General features: G+C 40.9%; 2 protein-coding genes across 2 annotated transcripts in view; one reads left to right on the top strand and one right to left on the bottom strand.

Moving 5' to 3' along the window:
* The window catches only part of CCDC38 (coiled-coil domain containing 38), a 42,762-nt gene that overhangs the window by 23,985 nt on the left and 5,154 nt on the right, over nucleotides 1–13,623 (bottom strand). The window contains exons 2-5 of the mRNA XM_007165860.2: nucleotides 11,330–11,495; nucleotides 9,816–9,880; nucleotides 7,514–7,677; nucleotides 7,322–7,402 (exon numbers count right to left, since the gene is read on the bottom strand). Of these exons, the coding sequence (XP_007165922.1) occupies nucleotides 7,322–7,402; nucleotides 7,514–7,677; nucleotides 9,816–9,880; nucleotides 11,330–11,495 (476 nt within the window). The remainder of the gene's footprint in view (nucleotides 1–7,321; nucleotides 7,403–7,513; nucleotides 7,678–9,815; nucleotides 9,881–11,329; nucleotides 11,496–13,623) is intronic.
* The window catches only part of AMDHD1 (amidohydrolase domain containing 1), a 31,594-nt gene continuing 28,834 nt past the window's right edge, over nucleotides 10,864–13,623 (top strand). The window contains exon 1 of the mRNA XM_057555883.1: nucleotides 10,864–11,149. The gene's annotated coding sequence lies outside the window, so the exon portion shown is untranslated. The remainder of the gene's footprint in view (nucleotides 11,150–13,623) is intronic.

Raw genomic sequence — 13,623 nt, 5'->3', positions numbered from 1 at the left:
AATAAGAATTTGCAGAATAGATGTAAAATCATGGTTCAGAGGCAAGACCCTCAGAAAAAGCCTATCTTGCCTGCAGTCAGAGCCTAATGATGATCTCGACTTACTACATTTGGCTCCTCCTTGGGCGCCCTGTGGCCCTCCCGCCATATGAAGGGGGAAGTCCTGCGTGGCGTGCCAAGACTTCTACCAACAATCCTCCCACAGCCACAACCAGCCCTACCCTCGTACCCTCCTTACCAGACAGTCAGAAGGGATCGACTCCCCTGCCCGTACAAGCCAGGGTATCCAATTCAGTCCACGTGGTCCTCTGCCTCAGGCAGGGCAATATCCCTTAAGACAAGTTCCTGCCGATCTAGATGACCAAGGTCAACCCAGGGGGTTGGTATCTGTGCACTCCCCCCTTTTCTACCTGTGATCTATATAACTGGAAAAAAACCATATTTAAAGCCCAGCTTTCTGTACATGCCTGATGCCCCTGTTCCCTTGTTGGGGCAAGATCTACTAACAAAATTAAATGATCTTCTCACCAGACATTAAAGTACTCCCAGATCAAACCTGCACCCTCTGAGCTGCACTATTACAACCGGGAGACCCGTCCTTGAGGAAATTCCACAAAAGGTAAGAGCGGATGTTTGGGCTGGAGGAAGGCCAGGGAGAGTCAAGATGCCTGACTCAATAGTAGTAAAACTCCATCCAGGCACCAAGGCTCCAAATTTAAAACAATACCCTTTAAACAGGCATTCAAAGAAAGGTATAAACCCTCTGATAACCACCTTTCTTAAGTGCCAATTAATCGGACCTCGTCAATCCCCATATAACACTCCAATCCTGCTGATACAAAAACCTGGGGCCAGAGATTATCGTTTTGTACAGGATTTGAAAGCCATTAACCAAACTGTTAGGGGATATACATCCCGTGATGCCAAATCCTTATACTTTGCTTCTACTAAAACTAAGGAAGCTTCAGACCAAAATGCGACCCTCACTTTAAACTTTCTGGCAGACTGGGGACAGTCTCCAGGGGAAAAGCGCAAATTTCTCAACCAACTGTAAAATACCTAGGATTTGAGTTATCAAAAGGAAAAGACCCCTTATTGCTGGATCGAAGGGAAGCATTAGCTAGGGTAGCTGTACCCACTGCTAGAAGGCGATTGCTAGGATTCTTAGGAATGGCTGGGTTTTGTAATATTTGGATTCCTAACTTTGGACTCATGGCCAAACCCCTATATGAGGCTCTTAAATGAAATGGCAATGAGCCATTAAGTGCACTGTGGAATGCCATAAGGCATCTCATACCATACAAATGACTGAAGAGGTCTATTCTAGCAGTCCTAACCTAACGGATCAGCCTTTAGAAAATGCAGATATGGATACGTTTATGATCGGGAGCAGCTTCGTGGACTGGGGCCTCCAGAAGGCAGGGTACACAGTAGTAACTCATCAGGAAGTCTTAGAAGCAGAAGCCCTCCCTCCAGGTACGTTTGCCCAGAAGGCAGAGCTCACGGCCCTCGTAAGAGCCCTGTGCCTCAGAGCTAAGAAAAAGGTAATCATTTATACTGAGTATGCCTTCTCTGTCATGCATACGCATGGGGCCATGTGGAAAGAGAGACATCTACTAACATCAGGAAGGGAAGAAATTAAACACACAGAGGAGATACTGGCCTTGTTAGACTCTATTATAATGCTGGAAGAAGTAGCCATAGTACATTGCCCGGGCCACCAAAAGACTGATATTAATACAGCTATAGGAAATATTTTGGCTGGTCAGGCTACAAAATGGGCAGCCAGAACCCCAAACCCAGATCCTAAGGCCCTAGCACTCATTCCACTTACTCCTGTTTAAGCTCAGTATTTAGAAATGGATTTAGAGAGAGCAGAGTAAGGGGGATTTCATGCTGATTCTCAAGACTTAGAGGGTGATCAGTACCAAACAACCAAACAAGGCTGGATTTATACTGAATAGGGACTAGTGCTTTTTAATGGAAAGAATTACTACTCATCTACATCAAGGAATGCATCATGGGAGGGAGGCAACCTATCATTGTCTACGACAGTTTATTGTTGGTCCACAGATGCAAAGGACCATCTAAAAGGTAATACAGAATTGCAGGATCTGCGCCAGAAACACTAAAACTGGGCCACCCCCAGTAATAAAAGGGGTGCAAACCCGAGAGACAGAACCAGGAAATGACTGGCAAATAGACTTTAATATATGCTGGTATTTGTGGACACCTTCACAGGATGGGTCGAAGCTTTTCCACGTTGGACAAAGCTTCCAAGGTAACAGAGGCCTTACTGAAGGAAATTATCCCTCGTTTTGGGTTGCTTCATTCAATTAAATGACACAGAGGAGTTTTCATAGCCAAGGTAACTCAAGGGGTGTCTGGGACACTCGGAATACCATGGAAGTTACATGCTTCATGGAGACCTCAGTCTACGGGAAAGACTGAAAAGATGAATCGTACCTTTAAAGACAATTGCCGAAATATGTCAAGAAATGCACTTAACTTGGGATAAGGTCTTATACCAGTTTCCCTGCTTAGGGTAAGGGTAGCCCCTAGAAGTAAGTTCCAGTTGAGCCCTTATGAAATGTTATATGGGAGACACTTCCTGAAGACTAAGTATTATTGTAGTCTTGAAAATGATCGTATTATAAAAGAATTAGATACTATAGAATGTGTACAGTCTCTAGGTGTTACTTTATCTGCTATAGCTATATATGTTTCTAGTCCATAAATGTTTCCCACAGACATTCCCCTGCACTGCATAATCTCAGGGGATTGGGTCCTCCTTAAAACTTGGAAAAATCAATACCCTGAGAATCAGCTGCAACCTGAGTGGAGTGGACAATTCCCAGACAGGGCACACTCTCCATCACTGGAGGAAACAGGAGGACCCAACCGTCCTAATGCGGGAGGGAAACCCACTACCGATTTCCCCGCCCCCCGTTACACGTGTGAACCCTTAACTGACCTTAAATTACTTTTCCAAAAGAAACAGGAGAGCTAAGGCTCCACCTGGCCAGGAAGAGAAGATGCAGACATCTTCAACCCGAGTCCAGATCAGGCCTATATAAATCCAAATTCAAGGAAGAGAAGATGCAGACATCTTCAACCCGAGTCCAGATCAGGCCTATATAAATCCAAATTCAATCTCTAAAAATGTTAAAAATAACATATTTTCTTGCATTCCCAAAGAAATAATGTCCATTTCTGAAGGACTGTTAAAATTAGGAGTTATAGTTCTGTGTATCTTAGAGTTAATCCTTTTACTCATCAGATTTTGCACTTATTGTCTGCATTTTATTTTAAAAAGGCCTCCCCAACTCGCAGGATGATTGCCAAGATGCAAGAGTTCAAGGTGGGACTCATAAATAGTCACATTTAAGTGCAAAACAATTTCATTCCTCTTATAAAAATCCAAGCCCTTTAATCAGCAGGGAGCAGGTAGGGTGGTCTTGCCCTCTTTCCCTCAAGACTGAGGAGATGTACAAAGAAAAAGGAAATTGAAACAGCATGTAAAACATTGACCAACTTAAACTGGTTTGCCTCAAATAGGTTGTTAATTCATCAAACCTTGAGTTATTTTAAAGACGGCACCGCGCACGTGCTAGACAGGAATCCATGTCTCCAGAATGACCCCAGAACAAAGAATCTTCAGTCTACGAACTTAAAGAATAGAAATGTTGCCACCAGAGCCCTTTACAAAGAGAAGAGTCCTTAAATGAGGAAAATCTGGCTTCCAGCAGCACGAGTAGCTTATGTGGACTGACTTAAGACTAGCCAATCAGCTTATTCCCCCAACCCCTCACATTTCGCCCCAAACCCTGGATCAGGGAGACAGATTTTAGCCCTGCCTCCTGCCTCCTTGTCGGTCGACCTCGCGATAAAGCTCTTTCATTTCTCAAAAGCCCGTGCCATGGTATTGGGTGCTATGTGCATCAGGCAGTGAGCCCTTGCTTGGTAACAATAGATTTACTCTCCTTATTTCTGAGGGAAATATTTTATTAAGTTTTAGACACAGGGAGAAATTAGAAGACAGCAAAAGATGGCATGTATGTAAGAAGAAGAAGGGAAACTAACACTCAGCGAGCATCTATGTACCAGGTAATAGGCAGGACACATTGCATGTATGATTTCATCCTCAGTACAGGATAATACTGATGATAATAATAATAATACATATTATTATTCCTATCTTTTGGAAAAAGAAATAAATGACTTGCAAAGTCATCTGTGTGGTAAATGAGCAAAGTCAGCACACAAACCTGGGTCTGTCTGACTCAGATGCTCACGCTCTGAACAATACCCGGTGACTTGGACAGAAAGCCTTCCCCCAGCCTCGCATTGCTTTCCCATAAAATCATGTTACAGAATGGACCCAGAAGGAGTGTTGAAAATAACAATGAAGGTCCTTGTGAAAGGGAGCTCCACTCTTATCCTTCAGAGCCTGCCTTATCCATACCCTTGTCAATACCCTTATCAATATTACTCCTCTATCTTCAGCCTCAGTACTTCTTTTGCTCAGAACCTCTCTTAAGCCCTGCTGGGAGTGATATTCAAGAGTCAATAAATGGCGGGCTCATGTATCACCCGTCAAAAGATGTTAGGAACCCCTCATTCTACCACCACAGTATTTTTAGACTGAAAGCCTCTCAGATGTGCTACAAAGAAAAGGATTAAAATGGCTAGAACTGCACAGCTTCCCAGCAAAAGCTTCAGAATAAGCTCCCTTTCTCTTTATAAACAAATGTCCAGCCCTCCCTTCAGCAGAGGACCTCTGTGGGTCATCCTGAGCCCAAAAAGAGAAGAGGAAATAAATAGCAGATGCCTGCATCCCTTTGCTCTGTTACCAGCCTGTTTTTCATGACCTTTTGCACCTTTTTAGGGTGACAAGACACATAAACAACAAGCAAGTTCTCTATGGCCAGGCTGTTTGGAAGGTTTAACTGGGTGGCAATTGTGTATAATTACTGTACTTTATGCAAACATGGAGGCTGGTACTCTAGTTCTATAAAGAGAATCTTCTAATTATATCATGGAGGGAAGGAAGGAAGGACAGGATTCTTCGTCTTGGAGCACTTTCAACCTTAGGCTCCTGATGAAAGAGGCTGCTGAAGCCAGAATGCGTTTGAAACACACATTTTGTTAGTAGCAATAGTTTCCAAGAAACTGTCATCCAGTTCATTTGCTGTGTTTCAGACAAGCTATTGTCTTCCTCCCAAAAAAGTCTGGGATGTAAGTCTAGGACTTAGTTTTAGAAAAGAGAGAAACACTGAGTCCTCAAAAAGAAAAAACAAGTTTTAGCATGACTCGATACCAAGACCAAGTGCCTCCTGGATCGTGAAATTTCTGTTTAAGGATGTGACAGAAGGAAGCTTCTTGAGGTATTTAAAATTAGATCAAGTTGACATCCACTTGACCATAGAAGAAAATATCCGGGTTTTAAAAAGAGTAGCTGGTGTTAGAATAATTTTATCCCAACTCCTGCTCCTGTAATTTTTGTCATTATAAATCCCAGTTTTTTACTCTTTTTTGAAAAATTTTATTTTATTGAAGTATAGTTTACAATTTGTTAATTTCTACTGTACAGCAAAGTGATTCAATTATATATATAGATACATTCTTTTTCATATTCTTTTCCATTATGGTTTATCACAGGATATTGAATATAGTTCCCTGTGCTATACAGTAGGACCTTGTTGTTTATCCATTCTATATATGATAGTTTGCATCTGCTAATCCCAAACTTCCAATTCTTCCCTCCCCCTCCCCCCCCCTCCCCCTTGGCAATGACAAACCTGTTCTCTATGTCTGTTAGTCTGTTTCTGTTTCGTAGATAAGTTCATTCATGTCATATTTTAGATTTCGCATATAAGTGATATATGGTATTTGTCTTTCTCTTTCTGACTTACTCCACTTAGTATGATAATCTCTAGGTCCATCCATGCTGCTGCAAATGGCATTATTTCATTCCTTTTTATGGCTGAGTGGTATTCCATTGCATATATGTACCACATCTCCTTTATCCAGTCATCTGTCAATGGACATTTAGGTTGTTTCCATGTCTTGGCTACTGTGAATAGTGCTGGAATGAACATTGGGGTGTGTGTATCTTTTCGAATTATGGTTTTCTCTGGATTTTTGCCCAGGAGTAGGATTGCTGTGTCATATGGTAACTCTATTTTTAGTTTTTTGAGGAACCTCCATACTGTTTTCCATTGTGGCTACACCAATTTACCTTCCTATCAACTGTGTTGGAGGGTTCCTTTTTCTCCTCATCCTCTTCAGCATTTGTTACTTGTAGACTTTTTAATGATGGCCATTAGGACCACTGTGAGGTGGTACCTCATTGTAGTTTTGATTTGCATTTCTCTAAGAATTAGAGATGTTGAGCATCTTTTCATATGCCTGTTGGCCATCTGTATGCCTTTTTTGTTGTTTTGTTTTTTGTTTTTTTTTTTTTTAGGCTGTGCCATGCAGCATGTGGGATCTTAGCTCCCCGATCAGGGATCGAACCCGTGCCCCCTGCATTGGGAACGCAGAGTCTTAACCACTGGACTGCCAGGGAAGTCCCCATCTGTATGTCTTCTTTGGAGAAATGTCTCTTTAGGTCTGCCCATTTTTCGATTGGGTTGTTTTTTTGTTATTGACTTATTCGAGCTGTTTGTATTTTTTGGAAATTCAGCCCTTGTCAGTTACATCATTTGCAAATATTTTCTCCAATTCTGTAGGCTGTCTTTTCGTCTTGTCTATTGTTTCCTTTGGCTGTACAAAAGCTTGTAAGTTTGCCTATGTCCAATTTGTTTATTTTTTGCTTTTATTTCTACTGCCTTGGGAGATTGACTTAAGAAAAATTGGTACATAAATCCGGTTTCAATATCAACCAAGTTAGTTTCAACCAAGTGTAAGTATAAATATAAAAAATACTCCCAATTATAATTGTAAGATGACTGTAAAAATATAAAAGCACCCCAATTTCAGAGATGTTAAAATGGGGGAAGAACAGTGCCTTAGAATGAAGAAAAAAGGACACTTAGAAAATAATTTATTGTTTACCCCTAACATTGGTTTACTTCTTTTCAACTAATTTCTTGGTTTCTGTAACAACAAGTTATAGAAATGTCTCAGCCAGAGGTCACTGTGTCCTGGCACCCAGGTAGAGATAATCCTTGATCGACAGATTACTTATTTTTAAAATGTGATCATACTTATGAAATCATCAACTGATCAGGATTAGTCCCACTGAGGTCTTGCCAGGCACGAGTAGGTTTCAGTGCGGCAAGGACACTTGATGAGGAGAAGACGGTGCCCGGCCTCACCTTTTCACCGATTGTATCTCCATACTCGCCTTCTTCAGCTCTGCTGTCATTTGGAGTTTGTTTATAGTTTCTTGTGCTGCACTGAAAAGAAACAGATTTGTTAGTTTGTTTTGTATTGGGCTGCGTTCTGAGAAACTAAATAGAAGAAAGAAGGAGGGAAAAAGGCAATCTGGCCAGAGTGAAAAAACGAACATTTTAAGAGCGTCTACAGATCTCTGGTCGTTTTCTCGAAGGAACTCTTCAAAGGCCATTGCGTCTTCTTCGAGCTTTTTTTCTGCTTTCATGAGTTGTCTTTCCTTCATTGTTGCGTGTTTTTCAAACTTTTGAATTGTGTTTCTTTTGGTTGACAGAGCATACTAGGAATATTGAAAACAGAAGTGCATCAAAAACATGATTCCACATTTCTAGCACATTTCAACAGTCTCACAACAAAGGGAAAAATAACTGGCCTGTTCTGTGATCACTTGTATTAGAAATAATAGTATGCCCAATCTTGGGGCTATGGCCTTCATTGCATGTAGGGATTTTATTTTCAGGATAGTTAGAACGGAGACTCATGCCTTTCTTTCACTTTTATAAAGAGGCTCAATGTTGTTCCAAAATGGTCCCGCAGATCAAAATAGCTACGTATCCCCTCAGGCTCTATCCTAAAAAAAGGGGGGGTTCCATATCCCTCCAAAGAGCAAATCTACTTAGTATTATTCAGTGTCCCTCCAATACTTTCTGGGCCTTGGGAAATTGGGCTGTCTGTAGCCACAAAAGCTTTCCTGTAGGAAGTACCATGGGAGAGTCAGGTTCCAGCGATTCCTCCAAGGGGGTGGGGGGGTGTTTAACCAGCCTCAGAGCACCCTGTTTAGATGTCCAAATACAACTTTGATAGCTAGCTGCTTTTTTTTTTTTTTTTAAGTACATAATATAAGAATCCACTTGGGTTTTTAATGCCATGCATGAAAAATAAAGTAAAAACAAAGCCACATATATTATAATATAAATGGATTAGAATATGGAAATGAGATAACTTCAAAGAAACAACAGCCAAAAGTTAGATACTCCAAGTTTACAACCCCAAAATATTTCATTTATTACTTTGTTTGCCAAGTAGTTACTGAGTGTCTAGTGTGTGCCAGGTCTGTTTTAAGTGGTACTGATAGAGCAGTGACCAAAACAAACAGCATTGCTTCTACGAAGTATTCATTCTAGTAGAGCAGGGTGTCGATTAAAGGAGAATAAGTGGTCCAGTGGGCAAGGGCAGGGGGTTAGCCCAGGAAAGCCTCACTGATATGGTGAAAATTAAACAGAGACTGGAAGGAAGTAGGACGCAAAGCATGCAGATATCTGAGGGAGAAATGTTCCTCCCAGAAGGAAAAGCCTCCCGTGCAAAAGTTCTGAGGAAAGAGCATGATTGGTGTGTCCCAGGAACAGCAAGGAGGCCAGTGTGGCTGGAGCAGAGTGATGGAGTAGAGAGTGGTAGGAATGAGGTCAGAAAGCGAGTGAGCTGGGGACCAGAAAAGTCACCAGAGGTCTTCAGCAAAGGAGGGGCAGGTGTGGAGAACAGACTGACTACAGAGAGCAAAAGTGGGAGCAGGAGACCAGTGTTCAGAAGTTCTAACAATAATTCATACAAGAGCTACTGGCAACATGGACTGCAGTGGCAGCAGAGGAGGTCATGAAAAGTAGTGTGACTATAGATATATTTGGAAAAAAATATATTCCAAAGGATATTTGGGTGTGGGCTGTAAGAAGGAGGAGTTGAGGATAACTCCAATATTTTTGGCATAAACAACTGGAAGAATGGAATTGCTGTTTACAGAGATAGGGAGCACTGCCTGAGATTCAGATCTGCAGGGGCAGGGAAGGGTATAGCAGGGGCAGCTTTGGAAATGCGAAGTTTGAGATGCCTATGGAGCATCTAAGTAGAGATGTTAAGAACTACGATTACAGTTGTTGAGTCTGCAGTTGCGTTTGTGAGTCTGGAGTGTAGGAAAGAAGATCAGGCTAGAGAAGTAAACTTGGAAGCTGTTAACGGGGCAGTGGAATTTAAAGCCTCCAGCCTGGAGGAGGGTAGATAGAGCGTGGGGTGAGGTGTGAGCCCTGGGCTTTCCAGCATTTGGAGGTCAGGGTGAAGAGGAACAAGAAAGTTATGAAGGAGTGAGCTGCCAGTGCCGTGGAAGAACCAAGACATAGAGAGGCCTGGAAACCAGCTGAAGAAACTGTTTCAAGGAAGGGTGATCACCTGGCCAATACCTGCTGGAAGTGAGTAGAAGGAAGACTGTGAAATGACCATTTGAATTTGGTGATAGAAGTGGTGTTGGTGGAATGATGAGAACAAAAGCCCCAATTGAAGTGGGCTTAGAAGAGGCTAGATCTTCAAGGTAGGAAAGGCAATGTATCTGGGGCATGAAATGGAAAAATAAAATGTCCAGGTGAAAATTTGGCAGGTATATGCAGGAAGTCTTCTATTCGGCTAATGGGAGAAAGAAATTATTTTAACTACCTCGAGCATAAATCTGTCTCTCTGGTCATTAATAAATTCATGGACAGTCCTTTTTGTGTCTGCACCTTTAAAGAAAATTGAAATAGACTTAGGTTTGGTTCATTATCCCTCAAAGATGTTGTATAAAATAAAAAGTATGTAATTAAATTATTGCATACAGTATGTATCTGACTTAAAAAAAATACCTTCAGATAAACCTTTTCCTAACCACTGAAAAATTACTTTAATAATATTAGCTACAATTTATTTTATGCCCATATTCCAGGAACTTCACTAGACTTTTTAAATATATAATTTAATTCTATTAATAACCCCAGTAAGGTTCTTATTACTATCCCCATCCTGTATGTGAGGTCCTGAAGCTCAGAGATGTCAAGATGCTTGCCCAAGACTGCACAGCTAACAAGTGGCAGAAAGGTATAGTCACTGGTATCACCGTGTTGCCCAGCATTTGCCTCTTTTTCATACAATTACAGTGCAGAATATGCACCTCCAAGAGCTTCTAAATAAGTTAACATGGCTTCCTTCTTCTACGTTAATTATTGAATTCAAAGTCCTTTCCTAAGTGATTTTCTTGTTCTCCGAAGATTTTTTTTTCCCACAATTTGGGAAAGTACATGTATTTTGGGAGCCAAAGAAATTTTTTTTTTAGTTACCACAGCAAATGCTGGGCACTCCATGTGTGTTCATCCTTCCTTCCTTTTAATTTTCAATTAAAAAATTTGGACAAGACACATTTGGGGGAAGATTTTATGACTCCATCATCGTACCATTAACCACTTTAACCTCATTAGCTTCAAACTGCTATCAATCTCATTTATAGACACTTCTTGATCTGATGAGTAAGAAACGCCCATGACATTTTGATGACCAGATTGCCCTCATTCATAGAGCAATAAAGAATAGCTTGTAGTATTTTAACAGGTTGCCTTCAAAGAACATTAAAACAGGTTATGTTTTTTTCAACAACAGGCAAAACTTGCTTAATTCTATGAGCTTCCTGATCCTGGACATAAGAGTTTTATGGCCTGGACAGTCAAGGCTCCTCTTTAGAAAGTTTCTGTATTTCTACATGTGAAATGAGATGAGTGTAAAAGGTAGAACTGAGTGTAAAAGGCCAGAGCTAATAGCTCTAATACTGTATCATTTTGGCCGTGACCTTCTTCCTTAGAGCCACGAAAATGAGTCACAGTCTATTTCTTTTTTTTTCCTGGCTGCACTTCGCGGCCGCTCAACTTCCCTGACCAGGGATGGAACCCGCGCCCCCTGCAGTGGAAGCATGGGGTCTTAACCACTGGACCACCAGGGAAGCCCAAGTCTATTTCTTGGAAAAGGTATGTTTTCTTATCTAAAATAGATTTTCTCCCAACTCTCAACCCCCGTTTACAAAGACCCCCTACCATATTATGAGACTGCATACTTTGTTTTTCTCACCTCCAGAAAAGCCCCCAAACCTAACATTAACAGTAAATATTCAAAACAATATTCTTAATCAAACAGTAATTTAGCCTTACCTTCTGTTAATCTGAGAATAAGAGTGGGATCTAGCCCCAGTTTTTCATTTGAGGTACCACCTGTGTCGGCGAAGATTCCTATTTGGCCCAGGTGTGAACGATTCTTCATTCGGGATGAAAAAGTAGACTTTTGGTAGATTTTCATGCTGCGGTTCATAAATTTTTCCTGCCCAAGTGAAAAAGTTTAACAGAATTTCTAATATACAGAAATAATGTTGTGTTAAAATAGTGATTGTATATAAAATTATCATCTGCAACAAGCCCTTTTCTCATTACTAATTCGTTAAACAAGCAACTTCAAGTTCTTTTGTCTGAAGGATTGTGCCAGTTTTCAATTCCTTCTCATATGAAGCTGAGCACAAAGATAGGAACATTCAACCTTGATTAAACATAAACTTCACGAACAGGAGACTGGAAAGTGTTCTGGTTTTATTTTCACGATCTCGTCTTGCTCAAAATTCAGGTCTCTTGGAGAGTCCACCGATTTGAAAGGATTGGTTCTGTGGAACTGAAAACTTGAGAGCAAATGGACCTCCCCAGTAGACATTAAAAAAAATCAGGCTTCCCATTTCTTGAATCCTTTCTCAATATCGGATACTTTCAAACTATAGAACACATGCAGAAAACCATCACCTCACAGCTGAATTGGTTAGTAAGCATTTCTAGATTTTTTTCCCCTCATTCTAATTAGGATTTAAAAAATTTTTTGTAATCAACCTTTACTTCTAGTAATAAGCAAAGCAAACCTCATGAAATCCAAACCATGGATCTGCTTCTGTACTTGTATGACCCTAAGAGTGAGTGCCTTACTTGCCACACCTTCGTCCCAGCCCACCGATCTTGTCTTTATTTAAAATTTTGATATTTTGTTCATCATGGATTTTTTTGCATTAATTTTAATTTCTTACAATAGTGAATTAAAATGTTGCTTATTCTGATTGCTGAGTTTTTGCCTCCCCCGTAAATTTTGCACCCAAGGCAAGTACCTCACTTGCCTCACCCTAATCCTTGTCCAGATTTTTATACATATTTTTTGTATCATTCAAATTTCTCAATGAGCTTATGTAATTTTTACAATGAAAAAAATAACAATGATGTTTTCATTTGAGGGAAAAAGGATATTCAGGAGTTTATATAAAAGGATGTGCCCACAACAGGAACAATGGGACAAAACATCCTATCTCAGGCTGCCCGTTTAAATTTTTTTTGTTTTAATTAATTAATTTATTGATTTTTGGCTGTGTTGGGTCTTCGTTGCTGCATGCGGGCTTTCTCTTATTGCGGTGAGCGGGGGCTACTCGTCGTTTCGGTGCGCGGGCTTCTCGTTGCGGTGGCTTCTCTTGTTGCAGAGCACGGGCTCTAGGTGCGCGGGCTTCAGTAGTTGTGGCACATGGGCTCAGTAGTTGTGGCTCGCGGGCTCTAGAGCGCAGGCTCAGTAGTTGTGGCGCACGGGCTTAGTTGCTCCACGGCATGTGGGATCTTCCCGGACCAGGGTTCGAACCCGTGTCCCCTGCATTGGCAGGCGGATTCTTAACCACTGTGCCACCAGGGAAGTCCTGCCCGTTGAAATATTGACATAAGCCTCCGTAATCTCAATGAGTCATGCTTAAGACCCAAATGTTCCAGCAGCACTGTAGCAGGTGATCAGGAATGCAGACTTTGGAGTGGACAAATCTGATTTTGAATCTTGATTTGGTACTTACAGATGTGTAAGCAAGTTCATTTAACATTCAAACTATATTTGTGCCTACTGTGTGTCAGGCACGGTTCTGGGTGCTGGAGAGAGGGCAATTTTTTTTTAAAAGAACAACAACAAAAAAAGACAAAACCATTGTTTTCATGGAGCCTACATTTTAATCCCTTAGCATCTCTGAGCCTCAGTTTCCTTCCATAAAATGGGAATAACAGTTCCACCTCTTAAGGCTTTCATGAGGATTCAGTGAGGTTGTACATAAACAACCAAGCAGGATGCCTAGAATACAGGATGAATTCAGTAAGTGGGAGCTACCAGGTGCTAATAATTACTAATTAGCCTGTGATTTTACTTCTAGTGACTATAAACACAAAGATGAACAGGAGAAAAAGAAACTATGTTAAAGCGTATAAAAGAGATAATATTAATAAAAACCTACAACATTGATACTATACTTTTCCAGATTACTGAAGTTTTTTCACAGGCATTAGGTTCATTCTGACAGGTAGAAAAGAAAGGTTGGTGAAAAATTGGTAACAATCTTTTGGGTTGATGTATTTGGAACTTGGATGGCTAATACTAAAGATTTGTAGGAGATTTT

Source organism: Balaenoptera acutorostrata, chromosome 11 (genome assembly GCF_949987535.1).
Source record: "Balaenoptera acutorostrata chromosome 11, mBalAcu1.1, whole genome shotgun sequence".
Taxonomy (NCBI): domain Eukaryota; kingdom Metazoa; phylum Chordata; class Mammalia; order Artiodactyla; family Balaenopteridae; genus Balaenoptera; species Balaenoptera acutorostrata.
Note: the sequence above shows the minus strand (reverse complement) of the source record. Positions and strands in the feature narration are given on the sequence as shown.